Below are 26029 nucleotides of genomic sequence, written 5' to 3'. Positions count from 1 at the left end.
CGTGACTGTTAAATTCATAAAATGGTTATTGATTCCTGTTTTCTTAGCTGATCATTAAAATTTTTTCGTAATATGAACTTTGATTCACCATAAATAAAATAGACCGACTGCCAGCCACCGAATAAATTTGAAGAACACAAAGCACCGGATGTTACGGAAGTTATGAAAGATCCCACGCCACCGCCTGAAAAAATCAAAGAATTAAGAAATCCTCTCTCGTGTCGGGGAAACCATTTAGCAGCGATAACAGAATTGGCAGGTGAATGAAAACCCTGGAAGGAAAAAAAAAATATCAATAATAAAATTTGCTTTGTTCAACTGGCATGCTAAAGAAAAATACAATAATAAAAATCAAATTGTGTTTGTATTGTTAGCGTTTAGAATTAAATTTTATATAGAATATAAGTATTAAAAGAAATGACTTTGAAATGCTTTAACCCTTTACACTCGAGAGGTGACTCATGCTCACCATTCGAAACGGTGTATCATTTTGACGTTTTATTTATTTATTTTTCAATTTTGATTGTTATAAATATATAGAGAATGGTAAAAAGATGTAAATTGACTTTTCAAGAAATTCAACTTGAAACAATAATATATATTTATTTTCCGGAACAATAAAAAAGGCCTTGTTTTAGGTGAATAATATTGGATCGAATTGGTTTTCCGAGCGCAAACGGTTAATCTTTAAAGGGTATCATAAATTTCTACGCGTAATTACTTCCATGGTGCTATTTCGTCCTAAATTAACATTGCGAAATTATACGAAAACAATAAATATATTTTCATAAAATAGAGGAATTTTAAAAAACAGTATTTGTTATTTGAATAAATAAAAAAAAAACGCATTCTCATATAATCAGCAATCATATTAAATATATATATATATATATATATATATATATATATATATATATATATATATATATATATATATATATATATATATATATATATATATATATATATATATATATATATATGTGTGTGTGTGTGTGTGTGTGTGTGTGTGTGAATTTTTTATCTAATATATCTACAATTTCTACAGTAGAATAAGGTAATTAATAGTATGTATCACAATTGCTTGAAAAATTAAATTTTTAATTTCAAAAATTAAATTTTCCCAGAGATTCATACGGAATTCATTCCCAAAAATTCATCTCACATTTCCCCAAAGATTCTTACGGAATTCATTCATTCATTGGAGTTCAAGGAAATTAAAAGCAATCTTCGCAAACAAGATGACATATTTTCATTATTTTTATCACACACATTATGGTTTTGATCTAGAATCTTAGTAAAAATACTAGATATTTCTTGAAATAATTTCACAAAATAATTATTCTTGTTAGGGATATATTAATCATTAATTTTTTTGCAACTGGACAGACGGAAAAAACAATGTATCGTGTTTTTCAATTTGGTACCATCTTTTGATCTTACAGATATTGTTATTACCTTCCGGATACAATGCTCCGCCTCAAAGACCCAGATAATTGGAAAGTCAAGATATGATTTTTCTTAGAGAATAGTGGATAATAAATTTAAAAGAATTCAATGGTACCACAAAGCTAGTTAAGGGTTGATATCCCTGTTTTCTGTTATTAATGAAAATTGGATTAAGACGAATAGATTGTACATGTACAAGATACGAATATTTCATCTCGAAGCACACATATTTTTAATAGAGTCTTCTTTAATTTTAATCTTCATGTCTAGAATACGGAAGAAACATTTGAAATATTTTGAGTCAGTACATATTGATGACTGATACTGTACTGAATATATATGTACTGATTGTTCTGAATATATATTGTACTGATACTGTATATATATTGTATAGTAAGTATATATACTGAATATATATTGTACTGATACTGTATATATATTGTACAGTAAGTATATATACTGAATATATATTGTACTGAATTGTACTGATACTGTACTGAATATATATTGTACTGATACTGTATATATATTGTACAGTAAGTATATATACTGAATATATATTGTACAGTAAGTGTATATACTGAATATATATTGTACTGAATTGTACTGATACTGTACTGAATATATATGTACTAATTGTATACTGTACTGAATAATCTTCATGTGACTGATATGACATCTTCTTCATGAATAATCTTCATGTGACTGATATGACATCTTCTTCATGAATAATCTTCATGATGACTGATATTGTACTGAATATATATGTACTGATTGCACTGAATATATATTGTACTGATACTGTATATATATTGTACTAAATTGTACTGATACTGTACTGAATATATATTGTACTGAATATATATTGTACTGATACTGTATATATATTGTACTAAATTGTACTGATACTGTACTGAATATATATTGTACTGAATATATATTGTACTGAATATATATTGTACTGAATATATATTGTACTGATACTGAATATATATTGTACTGATACTGTATATATATTGTACTAAATTGTACTGATACTGTATATATATTGTACTAAATTGTACTGATACTGTATATATATTGTACTAAATTGTACTGATACTGTATATATATTGTACTAAATTGTACTGATACTGTATATATATTGTACTAAATTGTACTGATACTGTATATATATTGTACTAAATTGTACTGATACTGTATATATATTGTACTAAATTGTACTGATACTGTACTGAATATATATTGTACTGATACTGTATATATATTGTACTAAATTGTACTGATACTGTACTGAATATATATTGTACTAAATTGTACTGATACTGTACTGAATATATATTGTACTAAATTGTACTGATACTGTACTGAATATATATTGTACTGATACTGTATATATATTGTACTAAATTGTACTGATACTGTAATGAATATATATGTACTGATTGTATACTGTACTGAATAATCTTCATGTGACTGATATGACATCTTCTTCATGAATAATCTTCAATATGACTCATACTGTACTGAATATATATGTACTGATTGTACTGAATATATATTGTACTGATACTGTATATATATTGCACTGTATATATACTGAATATATATTGTACTGATATTGTATATATATTGTACTGTATATATACTGAATATATATTGTACTGAATAATCTTCATGTCTAGAATACGGAAGAAACATTTGAAATATTTTGAGTCAGTACATACTGATGACTGATGCACAGTGTCCCTCATAAAACATGCCCAAAACAAATTACTTCCTTCCTGAATAGACAAAATATCACTGTGTATAATATGTGATGCATATTAATCAATGTAAACGCCTTATAATAAATATTTTAATAATAATAGGTCATGGTCCTACTATTACTAAACTATTAATTATCCAATTATTGTTTATTATTGTTGATTTTATGCCCGGCAATGTCAAAGTCAAGTTGCCTGAAATTCATTGAAACATACAAGGAGATTTTTAGAAAAGCAGCATCAAGTTTGAGCTCTCCGTATCTGTTAAAACCAATGTCAATTAATTGCAAAATTTCAACAAGTTTTTAATACAGAAAAATAAACAAACTGTAGCCATTAGGTAAATAATATTCGCAGAAAATTAATTAGCAAGATCAAGAATTTTATTAATCCACTTCTTTCTTATGGCATGGAATTAATTTATTTTTAAAGGTCAATTGTTGGAAAAGTCATTACAATGACTTTATGCCCATAAATATTACTAAAAGGGCATAAATATCAGCAAAAGTATCATTTAGATTTTCATTATAAGAGTTCTCAATACAAATCGGTTAGATAAAATCTCATAATTCAAATCGGAAAGATAACATCACACACGATTTTTTTTTTACCATTCTTAATGTTTGTACAGATTTATCCTGAACAACTTGACTTAAACAGGATTGTGTTTGTCATCACGTGTGAAACGTGAATAAGATTTACATTACTGATAACTGCTATACGCATGTTTTCAGTGTGAGTATAAGTGGATTTTTTTTTATATTCTTGACTTTAAGATATGTATTCTTTTACTTCCTGGGGAACTTTTCAAAGGAGCTTTAAGAATTTCCGAACTTTTATGAGACTAGAAAAATTATAAGTCAAAAATTTCTAGTCAATTTATCGAAGGCATTGCAGGACGTTACTAATGGTTTCAAGTCTTGTTAATGACATATCAGTACTAGAAATGATTCAAATTTGAGACATATTTTTTGGTTATTTCTAGCAAATTTCTAATGACTAGTGACTTCTAAATCTAGAGTGGAACTGAATTGAAAATAAAAAAGGGTTAAACCTCTATGAATGGCTCTTTAGCGAATAAGTTACTTCACTTGTTGAATATAAACCAGTAATTTTTAAAGATCTTAATTTAACAAAAACTGCAGTAATGATTATTTATTGTGCTATTAATTAATAATAATAAAAGCTACAATTTCGAAATATCATTTCAGATGAGCAGAAAAATTGCAATAAAGGAACACTGAAATGAAAAGATTATAAAAAGTAATACAACTAACTGTATTAGGTAAAGAAAATTACCTGCAAAATTTGTTCATATGCAATATTATATGTAATTTGCTTACCAATTAAGAAGTACTGATATAAAAATAATCTGTTTATTGTTTCATAAATTTAATTTTTCGAAAAAGTACTTTTTAATTGGGAAATATGAAATAAAATTTTGAAAATCAGACGTCTCACTCACTACTAATAATAAACAAATCATATCATATCGTCATCTAGAAAAATACTAGCCTTTCATTTATCGATGAAATTAATACGAAACTTTTGACAGATCATAATTATATGTATGGATTGGGCGAAGGGTATGCCAAATTCTTCCTCCAGATCACTTAATTTATATTCTCTTGACTGTTTATTGACTATTTTCTTGACTTATTGATCATTTTTATTTTTACTATTTCTGAAAATTATCGTTTACGAAATGCCAGTGAATTTTAGCATGTTTCTTTAATCGCCACCGCTGCGGCTATTTCCAAGAAGTGCTTTGAGAATATGCTTAAAATATGACGAAAATGCTGCTTACTGCTCTCCTTTATTAAAAGGGCACCAACCAAAAACTACTGCGTAGAATTAATTGAACTTTTTCACACACAAGTCTTTTGATTGTATTTTTGTATTTTTTCGAACCCAACTTCACACACACACACACACACACACACACACACACACACACACACACACACACACACACACACACACACACACACACACACACACACACACACACACACATGTATATATTGGGTTGTTCGAAAAGTAATTTCGTTTTTTCCCGACAGATGGTTTCATTGTATTTTTTCGAACCCAACTTCACACTTAAGCCGCATTATTATTATATGTTTTGAGAGCTGATATAGCAATGCCTGTGTGTGAAAAAGTTCAATTAATTCTACGCAGTAGTTTTTGGTTGGTGCCCTTTTAATAAAGGAGAGCAGTAAGCAGCATTTTCGTCATATTTTAAGCATATTCTCAAAGCAATTCTTGGAAATAGCAGCAGCGATGGCAATTAAAGAAACATGCCAAAATTCACTGGCATTTCGTAAACGATGACTTTCAGAAATAGTAAATGCTTGCACCAGTGGCGGTGGGAAAGTTTATGAGTTTTATAACGGTTATTGTATTTTTTTTATGGAATAATCAAAAGGCTTTACATTGCTTTCTGCATTTTGTCTTATCTTTTTATTAGTTGAAGATGATATTTTTAACCATTTTTTTCAGAGTGATTATGATTCCTAACACTATATTCTATCGACTATCGAACTCCATATATAGGAACAATTTTTATAATATTTTAAAAGAAAAGAAAACTAATTTGGGACTATTTTTACAAATTCCGATAGATTGTGTTCGATAGGAGGATCACTTTAGAGCTACAGCAAAATTATAAATAAAAATTAGCTTATAAATAAAAACTAACCGTCATCTTGAAAAGCCATATACCTATTTCATTAAATAAATACAACAATGCAACAAAATACAAGAATAAAAGCATTCTCACCTGTCCTATTCCCCTTAGGAATTGAATCAATATCATCAAATAGCAGCTGCCCCAGGCAGCAAAAGGAGATAACAAATGAGCCAATGATGCTAAAAGAACTCCACCTAAAAATACATTTTTTGCTCCATAAGCTTGAGATAATAATCCACCCGGTATCTGAGTTACAAAATAGCCGAGGAAACCCGCACTCAATATATAGCCTTGGATTTCAGGACTCCAGTCAAATTCTCCTTCTTCCTAAAATATAATTTTAAAATTTAGTATCTGTTTCCTGGATTATAATATTGTTATGAACAGAAAAATATTCCGTTAAAATTCGTACGGTTTCGCTATGTATTGTTTGTATGGTGTAACAAAATCCACAGGCCTCAATAACAAATAAAGACGTTTATTAATACTTAAATAAGAATATACGACGACAAAATACAACCGAGACGTACACAAACAATGTACAGCAGCCCACAAATAGTTATCAGTAGTACAGCCAGACAAAATTCAACAGGAGGAGCTAATCTACGTAACTATTTTCTATGGTTCTCCAAACGTCTTCTATTCTCTACTGTCTCCTCGTTTAGCTGCCTATCCAAGACATTACTGTACGACTGACTACTCTACTCACGAATGGATACTGCTTCATTAATAAACTCCAAAACTCGGCGCACAAAATCAATTCTGAATCCACTATTAGCTAAAGCTCCAATCAACGCTTGGGCTTCCCTGGACTGGACCAACTAATTCGCTGTTGACTCACTTTCTAGACGAATACAGGACAAGAGTTCCATACGACTATCTTCGTCTTAGACTGCCGAGATTTTATTTTTTCTGGAGCAGATCAGAGAAGGTTCTTGAACAATCAGGCATAACTCAGTTCCTATTGGTTCTATCGCCAATATTCTTGAAGATTCCTGTATCATCCAATTTGTTTTCAATTTCGAGCCAAGTCACCAAATAGTAGCCGAGCACGGGGGGCATTGATCTGGCATCTGATCAGTACCCAATAGTAATGGTCTTTCCTACGAGGCAACTAACTATGCTAGGAAGCAATATTACAGATTCGTAACAATATAAATGAATACAATTCGTTACTAAATAGTCACTAATTACTAACTTTTAAGGAAACCTATTCTAAATAGTTCCTGATGCACATCGTTAAGAAATTTGGGATTGTCATGTCTCCCTTTCCACTCATCGTGGCAAAGAGCTCAAAAACTCTGCTTTCACCTTTAGGGAAGTGAAGGAGCTATTTCATTATTCTTGAGGAAGTTTTGTATTACGTGAGAAGAATCTTTCGAGATCCTTATCTTATCAAAATATCTCCAATATGTTTTCTTAAATACATTATCCTCTCAAGTTATCCGTCTGCATAAAGAATAATTTTAAAATTTAGTATTTGCTGCATGGTTTATAGTATAAATCAGTTCAATTTTTTTACCAAATCTTCACTTATTACTCTCGTATATGGAAATGTATCTTTAAAAACTCCAGTGATGCACATCGATAAGAAATTCAATGAGAATATCACGTCTGTCTTTACACATTCCATGAAAAGGACATCAAAAAACTCTGTTTCCGTCTTAAAGGAAGTGAAGGAGCTATTTCATTATTCTTGAGGAAGTTTTGGATTACATGAGAAGAATCTTTCAAGATCCTTATCTTAGCAAAATATCTCCAATACATTTTCTTAAATACATTATCCGCTCAAATTCTTCTTCTGCATAAAGAATAATTTTAAATTTTAGCATCTGCTTCATGGTTTATAGTATAAATGAGTCAATTCCTTACCAAACCGTCACTCGTCACTATCTTTAAGGAATAATCCATGAAAGTACCAGTGATGCATATTATAAGAAATTCAACGCGCTTATCAGTTCTTTATCTCGCATCGTGGATAAGGAACACGAAAACTTGGATTTCGTCTGATAGTTTTAAAAGAAGCGGAGGGGCTCTTTTGTACCTCCTGAGGATTACATGTATAGATTCTTTCACGATCCTTATCAAATCAAAAATATATCAAATAAATTCTTTTAATTAAATTGGAATTTTAATATAATTTAGACTCGATCCGCCTGTTGAAAATTATTTATGGTATTATTTTACGGTTACTTTTATTGTGCTAAGAAATACATGAAAATGAATCATATTTCTAAAATGAAGATAGTCTTACATGTTGAACAAAAATATTGTATGTTCATTCGAATTGTAGTTTTATTCGAAATGAAGAGACATTTTACAGTTTTTATATTTTCCATTTAATATTTTAAAATTGATAAACATTTCTAATTTTAATTATTTAATTATAATATACATACATTTATTTTTTGCATATAAGTTTGTTATTTTTATTTATTAGCTTGTTTAAATTGGAAAGGTGCTTATTTTTCGTAATTTATGTATATCAAATTTGGTTTAATTTTTTTTTGCAACAGATATATAAAACTGAGTAATTTTAATATTTTAAAAGATTTAAATTTCTTAGTATGTAAATAGAAATATTTATTAATCTAATTATTCCTAACTATTGTTCATGTAATAAGAATTCCGTGATTTTTTCCGTGATTTCCGTGAGTTCATGTAATAAGAATTCCGTGATCGACTGTTCTAAACGAGTGTTGTCCCTAAATAAGGACCCACCCCGCTAAGAGAAGTTAGTTAAAATTATTTTTTTCAATAAATTATATGTTTTAACCACCAAATAATCTCATTAATTGTATTTTTTAATATATTTAAAAACAATTTAGTAATCCATCCCAGAAAAATATCAAAAGTAATGTACTTAATAATTAAAAAATATATCAAAATTCATTATTAAACAGCGCCAACAAAAATTAAATTTTATTGACACTATTTATGATTATAAACATGAATTACTGAAATGTAAATGAAAACGATATCAAATAAAGTAGACAAAGTTTGAGGACAAATGGAAAAGTACATAAATAAATCCATAATTCGAAAGCCGTAATAAATGCCTCAAGGAATATACCAAGCAAAAAAAAATCAAACAAAAAACTTGTTGCTGCCATTAGGGATTGCAATACCGGACCAAAATTTCAATACCGGTATTCGGTATTTTTTAAATCTTAATACCGGGATACCGGTTTTAATACCGGTATTAGAAATTTTAGGAAAAAGAAAGAAAACACAGGTGTTTCTTTGTTTTATTTGCCAGTTTTGTTAAAGAGTGTAAATGTCACAAAAAATAATTTATAACTTATAAATTATAACAGTATATAATCACAAAAAAGTAAAGAAACATCTTATTTATTTAAATCACAAAAAAAGTGTAAATATCACTATTCAGTCTGTGGTACTTTTACAAAGTTTTGAAATGTGATCTTAAAAAACATAATGCATCCATTGTACTGTCATTAAGCCTGAAAACTAATTTTGAGTAAAAATTACCAGCTGTCGAAAACGCTCTTTCGGCATCTACGCTAGTTTGTGGTACTGTTAGCAAGACGCGATATATTTCCAAGTATTTCTCTCTAAATCCCTTATCTTCAAATAAAATAAATCGATTTCCCGTCGGATGATTTTGGATATAGCTGATTTCTGTATTGTATTTTGGTTCGTTTAATTTTTTTTATTTATCGCTAATTCTAATTTTTGTTCAAGAGACAATTCCTTTTCACTATCGACAGTAGTGACATCATAATCTTCGATAATTGAACCGAATTCTTCTGAATGTGGATAGGTTTGTGGGCAAAAAATTTTAAGAAAATTTACTCTAAACTTAATCAGATTTGAATTGGTTTTTTTCTCTTCTTCATTTTTATTTCAAAAATCATTATAATTATGTAAATACCATAAGACATTTTCTATTTCGGTATGCCTATCTTCTGTGCGATTTTTCAATGTAATATATAATTCTTCAGATAGTGATGTGTGCTGTTCTTTCAATGACTGCAACATGAAATTTATTGTTGCATTAGCTGTTAATAAATTAGAATCTCTCAGACATAATGCCTCAATAGTCAGTTTTATTAGAAGTAGAGCTGATATAGTTCTGGATATTAAGTCGAATTCACTATCTGAAAAATTAATTTACAGGTTTAAGTCGATGATTGGATATTTGGATTGGATTTCTCAGTTTCAAAAATCGTTCCATCATTAGGAGTAAACTGTTCCAACGTGTTCTAGAATCTAATATTAACATATATTCTGTTTTATTTTCAGTTAGTATATATTTTAGTAATATATCTTTTTTATAGGGGAACGTTTAAATATCTTAACAATTTTTTGAACTTTATAAATTATAGGAAGCATTTCTTGATAGGTTAATATTTCATCCTCATTAGCAATATCTTCTTCAACAATTACATTGTCATTATCTTCATTGTCAATATCACTCTCACTCTTACTATTTTCAAAGTTGGAATCCGAAATTTCTATATCCACAGTATTTGGATTCTTCTGTTCCTTATTTTTTTGATATAATACATCTATTACTCCTAAGCTTTTTTCATAATTGTTGCCCCATCAATCGTTATGGTTACAATTTTTTCTTTCAGGGATAATCAATGTTTCACTAATTTAGATTTAAGCAATTAATTAAGCCATTAATTAGCTAATTAATTTAGCCCGTTAGGGAGACATAAAAAAAAACGTATATTATTTTGCTATGTTTCGCGATACCTGAACATATAGTGGTATTGCATACCCTAGCTGCCCTGCATACAATAGCTGCACGATTCAAAATTATTGGTTTATTGCTTAATTCTATAATATGATTTCATACTTTGATATTAGTTAGTTGTCTATATGTTACCATTCGTTTGTATGGAAAATAATGTATAAATCTATCTTGTTGCTATCTCAAAGAAGAGCATACATTTTTTTTTATTATCTTTTATTTTTTTTTCCACTTTTTCTGCTATGTCACAAAAAAATGTTTGCTTTTACCTGAAAATATACATGATGCTACACATTATATCTCCCTTTACTTTTAATATCAGAGAAGAATAACCCAATAATGAAATAAGAACTGGATTAAAAAAATAATAATGATATAAAAGAAATTATATTCAGTTAATATGCTGGAAATTTGTACAGGTGATATAGAATCATATCATTACCATATTTATCATCATTATCATCTGAATATGAAATCATAGGAATGAAAAAATCGCTCTTGTAATAACACCATCTTGTGAGATAATGATTTATGCCATTCAGCTGTATAAACCATATTAGAATGGTCTACGGCGATGTTACAACTGTCACCTTTATGCCTATCAAAAAATTCAAACGGAGGGATTCTAGACTTTTTTTAAAAGTTACTATCTTATTCATTATTTAAAGCAATACAATTCCATTCATCTATAAAGCATTTCGTCAATTTAAAAATCAAGACTTTTAAAACTTTTATTTATTATTTAAATCAATAACAGTCATTAATCTATATCTATATCTATACTTATAATAAAGCTCAATGTGTGTGTGTGTGTGTGTGTGTGTGTGTGTTGGCGCTCTACAGGCCAGGTCATTTGACATACAGCTATCAAATTTGGTACATGTATACCTTAGAGGTCGGGAATGTGCACCTGGGGTCCCTTTTTTTGAAATTTTAATTAGAATTTTAATTATTAATTAAAAACTAACTTTCCCGCCAAAAAAATCTTCCATTTTCTCCACCGCCAACTTTTCCGCCAAAAAAATCTTCCATTTTCCCCACCGCCAACTTCAAATTTTTTTTCTCCCAACAGAAATGAGGCTAGGGTTAACATTTTTCGGCGGATTATTTCAAACGATTCTGTTTATTTTCTTAATGTTTTACGCATTTAAAATTAAACATTGTTAATTAATCGATCTTTCAGATTCATTCTGAAGTACTTTTGAATTAAAATAAAACAGAATAAAGGAAATTAAAAATTTCTAATCCGCATAGCGTTACCCCAACTGGCGTAGAAAAAATCACGTATTTGCGTTACCGGAGCTGGCGAAGAAAATTCACGCATGCGCATTCTGTTCTGATTGTTGCTATGGCAACCGTTATCAATGGATGATTTAAATTATTTTTGAGTTAGTCGCATGCTTTTGTAAGTAAATTGTATTTATGTTAGTTATATATTTTTTGTATATGCTTATAGTTTTAAGTACATCGTTTTTCAAGTAGTTTTTTTTAAATCTGTTTTCAACAGTTTATTTTAAACGATTCGTTTTATTTTCTTAGTGTTTGATGCATTTAAATTTAAACATTGTTAATGAATCGATCTGCTCATAATGAATCTAAGAAAATTTTGTTGACAAACTCTTGAGATATTACATAAATTTAAAAAGATATTCTTTAGTGCCCATAAAGTTTAAACGCTCAGTGACTCTATTATCAGTAATCATAATATTAAAAAAAAAAATGCTTTGTTTCAGTAAAAAAATATTATATTAATTGCAGTTTAGTCATTTCCATTTTAATTTTAAGCATAAATTCTACGGGTGCTTACAGAAAATGAGAGATACATATTACGTTATGACTGAAGGCCTTTATAATATTATGAATGAATTATATGACAATCAAAATTTGAATTTTTAAAATATTTTGATGAAGAAGCTATTAAAGTAGAAATTGTATAAAATATTTAATTATTAAAATTTTAACGAACATTAAGATTGGCGAACCGGCTGGTCGCCAAAGGCGGCTAGTCATATATAAATGAAGCAAAAAGTTTATTTTCTGTACTTGACTGATAGACATTAGCAAATTCTTTTGTTCCCATATTTGTCAATATTGCATTCCATGGAAGCTATGAGAGAAGTTTTTCTGGTAACCCTACAAACAGTATTGTTTACTTAACTAACTACTTTAGTTTTTGACTTTGGCGACTTGGCATTGTTGGCATCTTTCGCGATGTGAAGGAACATTTTAAAGACTTCACATATTTTAATAAATGGCGATATTGGCATCCATAGCGATATGAAGGAATACTTTAAAGACTTCAAACACATATTTTAATAAATTAAATATTTTAAAAATCTGTGAGAAATAATGAACCTACAGATTTATTTCTAAGAAATATATACTTACATCTGGTTCTAGAAATTCTTCAAAGGTCAAATCATCTAATGGACAGGAATCAATAGTGCTGTTGAAACTCTCCCTAATGTTGACAGCCGTGTTGTTCACCATTTTTACAACGCTCATGCTGGTCGCTATTCTGTAACAATCTAATTCGCAATACATGAAGAATCCAAAAAGTGTTACAATATAGCGGTACTGAAATAGTGATTGTTCAGAATCTGAAAAAAAAAAAAAAAAAAAAAAGGAACATTTTTTTTGGTGAGATTTATCGCAAAAAAAACCAAAACAGTGAGATAATTTGTGCTGTGAAAATATGCACAGAATGTTTTTAGAACAATGGATATTGATGTATGGATGCTTATTTTATCTAATTTATAGTCAAAATAACTTCTGTTAAATGAATGTAATAAATTAATCATAACTTTTACGTTTAGTAATTGTAAAGATGAATGTGTACGTTTGGATAGGACGCACTGTTAAACCTATAGCTATCAAATTTGGCACAGATATGTTTTGGAAAAGAGGAATGTGCATCTCGAAGCAATTTTTAAAAATCTTAATAGAAAATTAAAAGATATTTTGGTTTTTCTGTGTTAACTCTCGAAAATATTACAATTCGAAACTAATTTTCCTATCATTTTAAAATTTATAAAAATGTCTTTTTAATGATAGCAATTTAAATGTTGAGCAATTTCTCCAGAAAATTAGGCAGTTTTTAATTATTTTTTATTTTCTACAATAGATTTCATTGTCTCATCTAATATTTAACCGCATGATTTTCGTCCATGGTTCAAAGCCAAGAAATATTAATTATGTTTAATCTCTGTATAATTTGCATATAACATGAGAAAAGGAAGTTAAACCACGAAAGCCAAAAGATAACTTCCTACAGTTAAAATTTTAATACTACTATGTGATGTGGGAATTAACTCCATTAAGATGGTTTATATATAAAAGGAAAGTTAGAACATCACAAAAGTTAAAAGGTAGATTATTTGGACAGTTAAAATTTTAATGCTATTATGTGATGTGGGAATTGACTCCATTAAGATGATTTATATATAAAATAGAAATCCTCTACCCGTATGCCGGCGTCCTGGCATAAGGGTAGCGCGTCGTCCCCATGACCTGGGTTCGAGACCTGGTTCGGGTATGGTTGTTCTTCATCTGTTCTATATGTGAGATATGTGAATGTGCCCCCCCCCTCTGTAAAAAAGGGGTTGTGCAAGCGAATGTGATGCGTTAGTAGCTAAGACGTACTTTTGGCCCTACTACTAAAACGAGAGACGTTCCCTTGGCTTGTCTATGGTAAGTGCCATTATAAACAACAACAACATATATAAAAGGGAAGTTAGAATATCACGGAAGTTAAAAGTTTGATTATTTGGACAGTTAAATTTCTAAAACTATTATTTGATATGAAAGTTGACTCTATAAAGATGGTTTTATATGTACAACATATAACACATATGTAGAACTGTAAAATAAAGTAACTATAATGAATGCCACAATTCAATATTTAAGTATATTTGGGAGGAAAATGTAAATCAAATTAGGCATAAGAAATATCATTAAGAATAAATACAAATAATAATCTCAGAGAACAAGGTGGTCGTTCGTTTATAAAATAAATATATTATCTAACAAATATTTATATTATGTTTATTTAATTAAAATTATTCATATACATAAAACCGAAACTTTGCTCATCTGATTTCCATAACATTTAATACACATTTGGATGTTCATACAAAATTTGAATTTTAAATATTAAGCATTTCCATAATATTTGAGAGTGCTGCACGAGTAGCTCATTGATATTGATTTTTCATTGAGGAAATCCTCGTCTGTTGTTTTAGATTCTGTTGTTTCAGAGGGTTTTTTTTGTTCGTTTACCTCCTACGTTTTGTTTTCTAACTGTGAAAGAATTATCGCTTAAGAACATTTTCGTCTTTGTTAATATATTAAAAAATCCGCTATTGGCGATTTTTAAAAAGTTTTTTTTTTAGCACTATGAAGTAATTATGACTTGAAACCAATATCGTCTGTTGTTTTCTTGTCAATGTATTTTGCATAGCTGCCGTTCTTTTAAATTTTTGTTTTATCACCAGATATTCACGATTTTGAAAATAATTTAAACAATGAAAAAAATTGTAGCACATTTTTTTTCCCATTTTCATTTTATTTTACAATAAGTTAATCAATTCATTGGGAAAAAAAATCCAAACAATTGAAATAGCGATAATAAAAAATGATTTATATTTCCTGGCACATTTTTCATCGCTTTTTATCATGTCATAGAGGTATTAAAAATGGAGACATCTAGTTCATTAAATATGAAAATTTCAACGGGACGAATACACACCTAATCGGAAGAATAATTTATCTCCTCGAAACAGAAAAAAAGCAAAATTGGACTTAAAATATTTTGTTACTAAGTACGAAAATGATTACACGATATTTCAATATATATTTGATTTTATTTAAAAACATTTGTAATCACCAATACATTCCTCAGTATTCGTACTTATGAATACATTCCTCATTATTCATACTTATGAATACATTCCTCAGTATTCGTACTTATGAATACGTTTCTCAATATTCTTACTCATTAATGCATTCCTTGATATTTTTACTCATTAATACATTCCTCAATGTTCTTACTCATTAATACATTCCACAATGTTCTTACTCATTAATACATTCCACAATATTCTTACTCATTAATGCATCCTTGATATTCTTACTCATTAATAAATTCCTCGATATTCTTACTCATTAATACATTCCTCAATATTCTTACTCATTAATGCATCCTTGATATTCTTACTCATTAATACATTCCTCGATATTTGCACTCTTCAATACATTCTTCAATATTCTAACTCAATAATACATTCCTCGATATTTGCATTCTTCAATATATTCTTCAAAATTCGTATTCGTCAATATATTCCTCAATCTCGCACTCATCAATACATTCCTTGATATTCTTACTCATCCAATCTCATCGCACTGATTTGCAAATTTTGCATTTTGTAAAAAAAATGATTGACTAAATATGAAGTTATTTTCTGAATAAAATCTTTATTAAGGTTTATCAATAAAAGTACATTTCCAGTCTAATAAGAAAATCTTGAAATACGCCTTCGCAAAATTTCAAGTTATCATGCGAGAATATTTTTATTTTGCAATACAGATTTTGATTTCACTATTTGATTGATTATAATTAATGATATTATAAATTTTTATTATATCAGTTATTGTTATAATTGTTAAGATAATGATATAAATTTTGGATTTTACAATTGATTTTATTTTAGAAATTTCTTACTCATTAATACTTTTATCAATATTCTTACTCATTCAATCTAACCGCACTGATTTGCAATTAAATACGAAATCATTTAGTAAATAAAATTATTTGTTGGATCTAATTAAATTATTAATCATTAGTGTAATCTAATAAAAGGAAAAGAAAAAAAACTTGAAATCTTCCACCGCAAAATTTCAAGTTATCACACGAAAACAATTTTATATTGCAACAAAAATTTCGATTATATTTTTGAATTGAATGAGAATTGGATTTTTAAACAATGGTTGGACACATGAAATGCATTTATAAATTGAACAATTTTGAAAAAAATGCATTGATATTATCAAGATAATCTGTCTGCAGAAGTATTTTCAATTATACAATTTGTATTAAAAGTAACTGGTTGTAATTCAGAATTTAAATTCACTCATTTTGAATTTGAATTTTTTTTTCTGATATTAATATTTTAGGCTTCAATTCCTACGGTTGGTAATCTTCAACAATTTATGGTTTCAGCGCTTATAAGAGACTTTTTCCCAATCCCAAAACAACGCAAATTCCTGATTGTTGAAAATGCATCCAAAATAAGCAACTTTCAGTTTAATAAGCTAAAATAAATTTACTGAAAGGGGTACAATAGAAATTTTGGATTCATCAGACATAATGTTGCAAGCAATAACTACTAAATATGTTGGCAGGGAAAGTTTTTAGAGTCAGATACATTGGGAGAAAAACACATCGTGATAGTGATTCTGAAAGTAAATAATGATTATCTTAATTCTATACTGACAGTCCTGGCAGTTTCGGGTTATCAGTTGAATTTTAGTCAATAACAGAAAAATCTAATCCTATGCATGTAGCTGATTTTAAAGGAAGATGTAACGAAGATCCAGTGATCAAACGGTTACTATCCTAGTAGTGACTTCCGTTAGATATCCTTTAATGAGAGCCTTGAAGTTAATAGCAAAACAACACATCATTTTAAAAAAATTGTCGAGTAAATAATCAAAATATTTGAATGTCAGATACCTTGCTGTGAATCATAAAAGTAAAAGACTGTCCGCATGGGCTAGTAGATTTCAAATCTTCGAAATGTTAGACATTAATGTATATTAATTTTATTATTTCAACGTATTAAATAAGGCTTGATGAGTTTTTGAGTGTTTCCGTAAGCTATGATATTTAGAATTAAAAATATGTATAATAATAATTACAAATTAATTAAACTAAGGTAATGATGCGAAGGCACTTTGCATTATGTTTTATTCTTAAACTAGCTGGCTCTGTATATTAATTTTATTATTTCAAAGTATTAAATAAGGCTTGGTGAGTTTTTGAGTGTTTACGTAAGCTATGATATTTAGAATTAAAAATATGTATAATAATAATTACAAATTAATTAAACTAAGGTAATGATGCGAAGGCACCTTGCATTATGTTTTATTCTTAAACTAGCTGGCTCTGTATATTAATTTTATTATTTCAAAGTATTAAATAAGGCTTGGTGAGTTTTTGAGTGTTTACGTAAGCTATGATATTTAGAATTAAAAATATGTATAATAATAATTACAAATTAATTAAACTAAGGTAATGATGCGAAGGCACCTTGCATTATGTTTTATTCTTAAACTAGCTGGCTTTGTATATTAATTTTATTATTTCAAAGTATTAAATAAGGCTTGGTGAGTTTTTGAGTGTTTACGTAAGCTATGATATTTAGAATTAAAAATATGTATAATAATAATTACAAATTAATTAAACTAAGGTAATGATGCGAAGGCACCTTGCATTATGTTTTATTCTTAAACTAGCTGGCTTTGTATATTAATTTTATTATTTGAAAGTATTAAATAAGGCTTGGTGAGTTTTTGAGTGTTTACGTAAGCTATGATATTTAGAATTAAAAATATGTATAATAATAATTACAAATTAATTAAACTAAGGTAATGATGCGAAGGCACTTTGCATTATGTTTTATTCTTAAACTAGCTGGCTCTGTATATTAATTTTATTATTTCAAAGTATTAAATAAGGCTTGGTGAGTTTTTGAGTGTTTACGTAAGCTATGATATTTAGAATTAAAAATATGTATAATAATAATTACAAATTAATTAAACTAAGGTAATGATGCGAAGGCACTTTGCATTATGTTTTATTCTTAAACTAGCTGGCTCTGTATATTAATTTTATTATTTCAAAGTATTAAATAAGGCTTGGTGAGTTTTTGAGTGTTTACGTAAGCTATGATATTTAGAATTAAAAATATGTATAATAATAATTACAAATTAATTAAACTAAGGTAATGATGCGAAGGCACCTTGCATTATGTTTTATTCTTAAACTAGCTGGCTTTGTATATTAATTTTATTATTTCAAAGTATTAAATAAGGCTTGGTGAGTTTTTGAGTGTTTACGTAAGTTATGATATTTAGAATTAAAAATATGTATAATAATAATTACAAATTAATTAAACTAAGGTAATGATGCGAAGGCACTTTGCATTATGTTTTATTCTTAAACTAGCTGGCTCTGTATATTAATTTTATTATTTCAAGGTATTAAATAAGGCTTGGTGAGTTTTTGAGTGTTTCCGTAAGCTATGATATTTAGAATTAAAAATATGTATAATAATAATTACAAATTAATTAAACTAAGGTAATGATGCGAAGGCACCTTGCATTATGTTTTATTCTTAAACTAGCTGGCTTTGTATATTAATTTTATTATTTCAAAGTATTAAATAAGGCTTGGTGAGTTTTTGAGTGTTTACGTAAGCTATGATATTTAGAATTAAAAATATGTATAATAATAATTACAAATTAATTAAACTAAGGTAATGATGCGAAGGCACTTTGCATTATGTTTTATTCTTAAACTAGCTGGCTCTGTATATTAATTTTATTATTTCAAAGTATTAAATAAGGCTTGGTGAGTTTTTGAGTGTTTTCGTAAGCTATGATATTTAGAATTGAAAATATGTATAATAATAATTACAAATTAATTAAACTAAGGTAATGATGCGAAGGCACTTTGCATTATGTTTTATTCTTAAACTAGCTGGCTTTGTATATTAATTTTATTATTTCAAAGTATTAAATAAGGCTTGGTGAGTTTTTGAGTGTTTTCGTAAGCTATGATATTTAGAATTAAAAATATGTATAATAATAATTACAAATTAATTAAACTAAGTTAATCATGCGAAGGTACTTTGCATTATGTTTCATTTTTAAATTAGCTGGCTTTGACGACTAGTTGGTTCACCGATGATTTGGTTTTGTTTAATTTTAACTAAATAATTTAGGAATAACTTCATATTTATAATGACAAAAACAAACTATTTTAAGCATCAAATTGACAAAAAAATTTATTTTGATAGCCTTATACTTGTTCCATTTATTTGTAAAAGAAACTTCCTCACAGAGTTGAGTCCCAAATTTAAAGATAAAGAAAACGCAATTAAAACCGTAAGAGCCCTGGGATATCTATCTTCGAATTGCACGTCGTCTGTTTTCAGTATTTGAACTTCAATTTTCTTTTCTCATTTAAACTGTGAATGTAAGAATTAAAAATCTTAGCTTTTAATTATAGAAGAAAATAAGGCGATTAAATATTTTACGAAACAATGAAAACTGTGAGTTTCTTTACGATAACGAAATATAGTGAAAAAAAATGCAATAAATTTTTTGTCAATTGTCATATTCAGAAGAAATAATTATTATATTTGGAATATTTAAAAAAAAATAATTTCGCATTTTAAAATAAATGTAAAAATAATTGTTTTGCATAAATATTTCAAGAAATTAAAACGATAAAATGTCAAAATCTCACTAAAATTTTAATATATAAAATTTTTTATCAGTACTTTTTGTGAAACAAAATTTACTACGAGATTTACAGTTCAATCTTCCATTGTAATATCTGGACCAAATTTGTCTGATATTGATCTAGCTCAAGCGGCCAGACTTATAGAATGATAATACATACATATACATATTCTACTTTATTATTAGTAGAGAATACTAGTTTTTAAATTGCCGCTACGTAAATGGCAACAAAAACCTTTAAAATTAAAAAAAAATAGATTTTTATTTAGAAAATTGTCTGCATATTTATTTTCAGATGAAAACGAATTCAAACGAATAGGCAAATCAATTTTATACGAAATATATACATTTTATAAAGTAGAAAAAAGAGAATTTTACAATGTATCAAGAATTTTTCACCTTTACAAATGAAAAGTAACCAAATAAAATAACATACTTTGTTTCTCTTTTGCAGTATTGAGAATTTCATTTTTTCTCGTCGGATTAATAGTCACTGGAAGAGGCTCTAACCCTTTGATATCGTTACATACTGGATTGTCATAGCATTTTCTTGCTGCACCCAAATCATTATCCGAATCGGCGTTGATCATTTTCGAGAACTAATAAATTTACTTATTCCCTAGTCATTTAGGCAGGTTATGATCAAAAAGAAAAATGTTTGGTAAAATTCTGCATATCAGTTAACAACATTTAAATAAACACAGGAAATTTAACCATATATTTTACCACAAGTGATAAAAATGGAGTTTGAAACATCAATTACTTATGATGGTCCAGTTTATTTCTTGCATTTTCTAGATACGATATCACGTGAAATAGTCCACGTTCTTTTACTTATGCATATGTTGCAAAAATTTTCTATCGAGATATTTTTAATTCGGGATTTTCATTGTCGGTGTAAAAAGCTGGATTGGATGTTGGTTTTTACACAGGTGTTGACACTAATGAGGATTATAAATTCTAGTATTTCACTAATTCACCTGTGTTTTGCTAGATGTAAAATTTATAGATGTTCACATGAAATGATTCAAGGCTTACGACGTAAGTACTTTATTTGCATAATGACATCATTTTCTACGAATTGTGATAATATAACTAAAACGAACGAAAACCAAAAGTATGTTTTTCATGAAGCTTAAATGACCATTTATTTTATTTTAAATTCATGTGGAATTTTTGCATTTATTGGAATTGACACGTAGTTTTCAACGCATTGAGGAGACATTGTATAATGTTTGTATTGACAGTACTACCAATCTTAAATTATCATTTTTAAATTATTGTTTTTTTCAAATAAATGTAAAGATAACATTCCCAAAGATCAAGCATGTCTCATTTTTTAATTCTAGAAATTTTTTCTTTAATAAATTATGGGAATTTAAAACTATATTAGTCGATATGATGGAAGTATGATCTAGAATAACATAAAATAAATTTTATTAATTTTGAAGCAATCAATTTAAAAATCTCGGATCCATATATCAATTTTTTTTATTCTTGAAGTATTTTCTTTAATAAATTATGGGAATTTAAAATTATTGTAGTCGATAGTCGATATAATGGAAGTACGATTTTAAGTAAAATGAAATAAATTGAATTAGTGTTGAGATAATCAGATTAAAATAAGGCAGACTATATATATATATATATATATATATAAAGATTATTCGAATCCTGTCGACTAAATAATATGTAACATATTTTGGTTTAAATAGAATGCAGGTGGGAAGACATTGAAGAAACAATTGCATTTTTAATTTCGTTTTCTTCTCTCTCTTTTCTCCCTGGAGACAAACATGATTATTTACAAGAAGACGCAGTGCGGCACAAAAGCAGAAGTCAAAATGGACGAAACAAATGATCACTTATCTTATATAAGATGGGATTTCTGGTCATGCGCCAATTCCATACACATGATGACCTTTGATACCTTTTCAAGGGCACAGAAGATATCACTTTCATTTGATACGTAGTACTGATGGCGCATTATTTTTACAATATTTTTATCTTGAAAATTAATTAAATTGAAATTAGAATTAAAATATCATTATATATATATATATATATATATATATATATATATATATATATATATATATATATATATATATATATATATATATATATATATATATATATATATATATATATATATATATATATATGTATGTATGTATGTATTGGTTTATTTAAAGAATTTAAAGAATTCTGAAAAATTATTAAGTTTTTATTTGAATTTAATCTGTATTAAATTCTTAAAAGGATTAAAAATAATAATTGAAACTTCATTAGAATCTTTACTTTCAGATAGATTTTTATTCATTTAGTAAGAGAATTTAGAATTGTACAAGCCTTTTTATTGAACTCGACGCTTTGAATTTTATTTGTTTATACGACATGCTTCCTAATATAAGTAATTTTTTTTAGTATTTTTAATTACAATTTAATATAAAAATTCAAATTATTAAGAAGGTAATACTTCATATTTAAAAAAACAACTGATTATTTATATCTTTGGTTCTTGAAATTATCTTAACACTTTAATGGCCACTGACACAAAAAGTGTGTGATAGCCGAAACAATTGTTAATGTCCGCTCGTACGTATGTGTGATACTACCGCCAAAGATTATTTGCTGGTTCACACTTTCTATGTGATGATTGATGAAAGCAACAAATTTTTTTAAAATTAATTCTTCGAATATTTCCTGCCCTTGAAATGGATGAAAATAGAGGAAATTGTATCATTGCTTAGTTTGGAAACTAAATCTTAAATGTAATTTCCTCAAATCAAATCAAATAAATAAATAAATAAGAAAATTATAATTAATAATGTAATAACTGTCTAAACATCACAAAAATAAAACAAGTTATCTTATTTTATCTTTTAGCATTGAAGAAAAATCTTGCATAAAGTATCTGAAATAAAAAAATTAGACAAATGGAATTTCAATACAAAAATGAAAATAATTAATATAAAATATTTCCTTAAAAAATTCTCAAAATTAGTGCAAATGTTGTATGGCAGGTAAATGAGTATAAATGAAATAACAATTTTGCATTTTAAGTTTATGTGAAAATGATTTTTATTGGATTATATTTTTGAAAGACATCACAAAAAAATACCAATTAAAATTTCAAAATAACATAAGTTTACAAAAAGCATTTTATAACTGAATTTTATTTCATTTTTTCTTTGATTTACAAAATTGATCAAGTATAATTCCAAATTACGTTTGATTAGAAAAAAAATTCCATATTAAGAGAAATAATTTAAATTCAAACATTGTGTTCACATATGTGTTTTCATTTTATCAGACCACAAATATCTACTTCACTTTTATATCTTAACCATACCGTGATTTAAATTATTGTACTTTAATGAATCATGGAATAAATATACATTGAAAAAATTATAAAAAAATTTCCACTTTACATCTGGTGAATTTATGTGAATCGTTTCTTCCCAATATTCAGCAAAAGTTGGCTATCTGCTGATATTTCCTCTTTTTCGATATCCCTTTTTCTTTATATCGTAGAGAAATCTTTCATTTTGCTCCTCAATCAGGGCATCTAAATTTTCAAGGAAATGGTTCAATTTTGAATAAAGTAAGAGAAATTTTAGGCTTATATTACACTCTGATATCTTGAAAGCTGGTAATAATTATTCTGCGATGATCTTTTAGTTTGAGCTTTAAGAAAGCCAGTTAATAATATTTTAAAAGATTTCCAGATTATTCTCCAGTTTGAGCTAATATTTTCAGTTTTTAGCATTTTTCTGATATGAGATCCTACATTTGAAATTTTGCCTTTTTTCAATTTTGCTAAAAATAGATAAGAAATGTTCCCGCATATAGATTTATTTGGAATTATTTCGGTTTTTTTTAACCTTAACAAATTGCTTTAAAATGTCTAATTTTATGTGAGGCGGTAATGGGTTATTTTTATTTATTTATTTGGAATATAACTAAATTTTTCCACTGAATATTTTTTTCTAGATTCCAATGTCTTCTTTTTCAGCTTTTTAACGCATTGTTTTTTGTTTTTTTTTTGTCATGTGCCTCATTCATAAGGAAACCTCGGAATTTCCTGTGTCCTTATTTTGGAAACCATATAGATATCATCATAAATTGTTCAATTATATTCTTAACAAAAAAATTATCGTAATTATCAATTACAGATTTTCAAGGCATTCATTTAAATAAATTATCAAAGACACAAAGGGAGAGTAAGAAAAAATGGAAGGAAGTAGAAGGGAATGATTGGCGTAAAAAGTAAGAAATGACTGCAGCAGTGATGCCCTTTTAACTTGTTTTCTGTGGTTTTTTTTTTTTTTGTGGTTTAAGAGAAATTTAACAGTTTAGAAGAAAACCTCTATTGATAATAAGGAAGAATCTCTCTCTTTGTCTCTCTCTCTATGAATGTGTGTGTTGGCTCTTTACAAATAAAACCGTTTGCTTTAGAACTAGATAAGTTCACAACAGTTGAAAGTCTATTGTCCTTAAGCAAGTGTTTTTTTTTTAAGCAAGTGTGTTTTGTTTCATATCTAATATATAAAAATGAATTTTAGTTTGTATTTTATGCGCCTTACCATCCATCCGATTGCGGTAAAATTTTGCCAAGCTATTGTTTTGAACCAAGAAAATCCATTTGTTCACATGGCCAATTGTATGTTGGATAAAGTAAAAATAAACAGAATAAATATTAATCATTAAATTTCAATGAATATATTCATTATCTATAAGAAAACAAATATCATTTTTTCTATAATTCCAAATTAAAAGAGATAGCTATTTCAAATTTCAAACAATATTTCCAAAATTATTTCTTTTGCGGCAGCAAAGCGGCGAGTACCAGCTGGTTTGATATAAAATCAAAGTCACGTCTTCAGTGTCAAGCCTCTTTGAGAAAGAAACTTTTTCATGCTACTGGAGAAACAAACCGCACATAGAAATGCTGTTCATAAGTCACGTCCCGCTCTGATCAGGTAATTGGTACCATTGCCCGGGAAATGTCAAGGGCATTCTTTATTTCTCGCAAACAGTACCTCGAATTTTAGAAAAATATCGCTTTGATAGGTCCATATCAGTCATTACTTGGCAGCCGCTGCAGTCTTCATCCTTGAAATCAAAATTATCTACTGTAAATATCTTAAACCTATTGTGTACGGTCATAATAATCATAGCACCACTCCTGTAAATGGTAGAAATCTCGGATGCAGTATCCTGTCCATTATTACCTTTTTTTTAAAAAGCAGCGAAGAATAATATGTCTTAAATACTTCTTTTAGATATCCATATTTAAACCCCGTAAAGAATTTTTTTACTAAAAGATTGTGTTATTAACTTACCATAATTCAAATGTAATTTAAAACAACTGAAATCGATGCTATATTCGACTAACAGACATACCTGCATCTTTATATAAACACAATTAGTTAAATTCATTCCTAGCATGGTTCGAAAAAAAATTATCGGATAACGTAATATTCGATAATGAAGGCCCAAGAATCCCAGCAATAAGGTTTACACAGTGAACTATTCAGAAAAGTACTATAAAGAAATAAAAAGTTATAGAGATGTTATAAATATGGTTCTACAGGATGAAAATATAGTTAAGTTATTGTTCATTTACTTATCCAATGCAAAGACCATCAGTAGTTAATAAATATGGACTATTTGTCCCAAATCAAATAGTCCACATCTATGAACTACTATAATGTTCTTTCAGCCATACATTCAAAACTTATTTCAGCTGGCAATAAGAACTGCATCAATAATTTCATAAGCTTGAAGCTGCTATCGCCAACTGATTGAAACCAAGATTAATATCCTTGTGACATCAGCTGCAAGAGTCCCTGATGCCTAAGATACCGG

At 27.8% G+C, this 26029-nt stretch overlaps 1 protein-coding gene across 1 annotated transcript in view; it reads right to left on the bottom strand.

The window, feature by feature from the left end:
* Positions 1–21056, bottom strand: part of LOC129972917 (putative inorganic phosphate cotransporter) — a 48744-nt gene extending 27688 nt beyond the window's left edge. Inside the window, exons 1-4 of the mRNA XM_056087237.1 lie at positions 20592–21056; positions 13019–13230; positions 5998–6234; positions 89–272 (exon numbers count right to left, since the gene is read on the bottom strand). Of these exons, the coding sequence (XP_055943212.1) occupies positions 89–272; positions 5998–6234; positions 13019–13230; positions 20592–20745 (787 nt within the window). The 5' untranslated portion in view covers positions 20746–21056. The remainder of the gene's footprint in view (positions 1–88; positions 273–5997; positions 6235–13018; positions 13231–20591) is intronic.
* Between the last annotated feature and the right edge of the window lie 4973 nt (positions 21057–26029).

This window comes from Argiope bruennichi, chromosome 6, assembly GCF_947563725.1.
Source record: "Argiope bruennichi chromosome 6, qqArgBrue1.1, whole genome shotgun sequence".
In the NCBI taxonomy this organism is placed as follows: Eukaryota; Metazoa; Arthropoda; class Arachnida; order Araneae; family Araneidae; genus Argiope; species Argiope bruennichi.
Note: the sequence above shows the minus strand (reverse complement) of the source record. Positions and strands in the feature narration are given on the sequence as shown.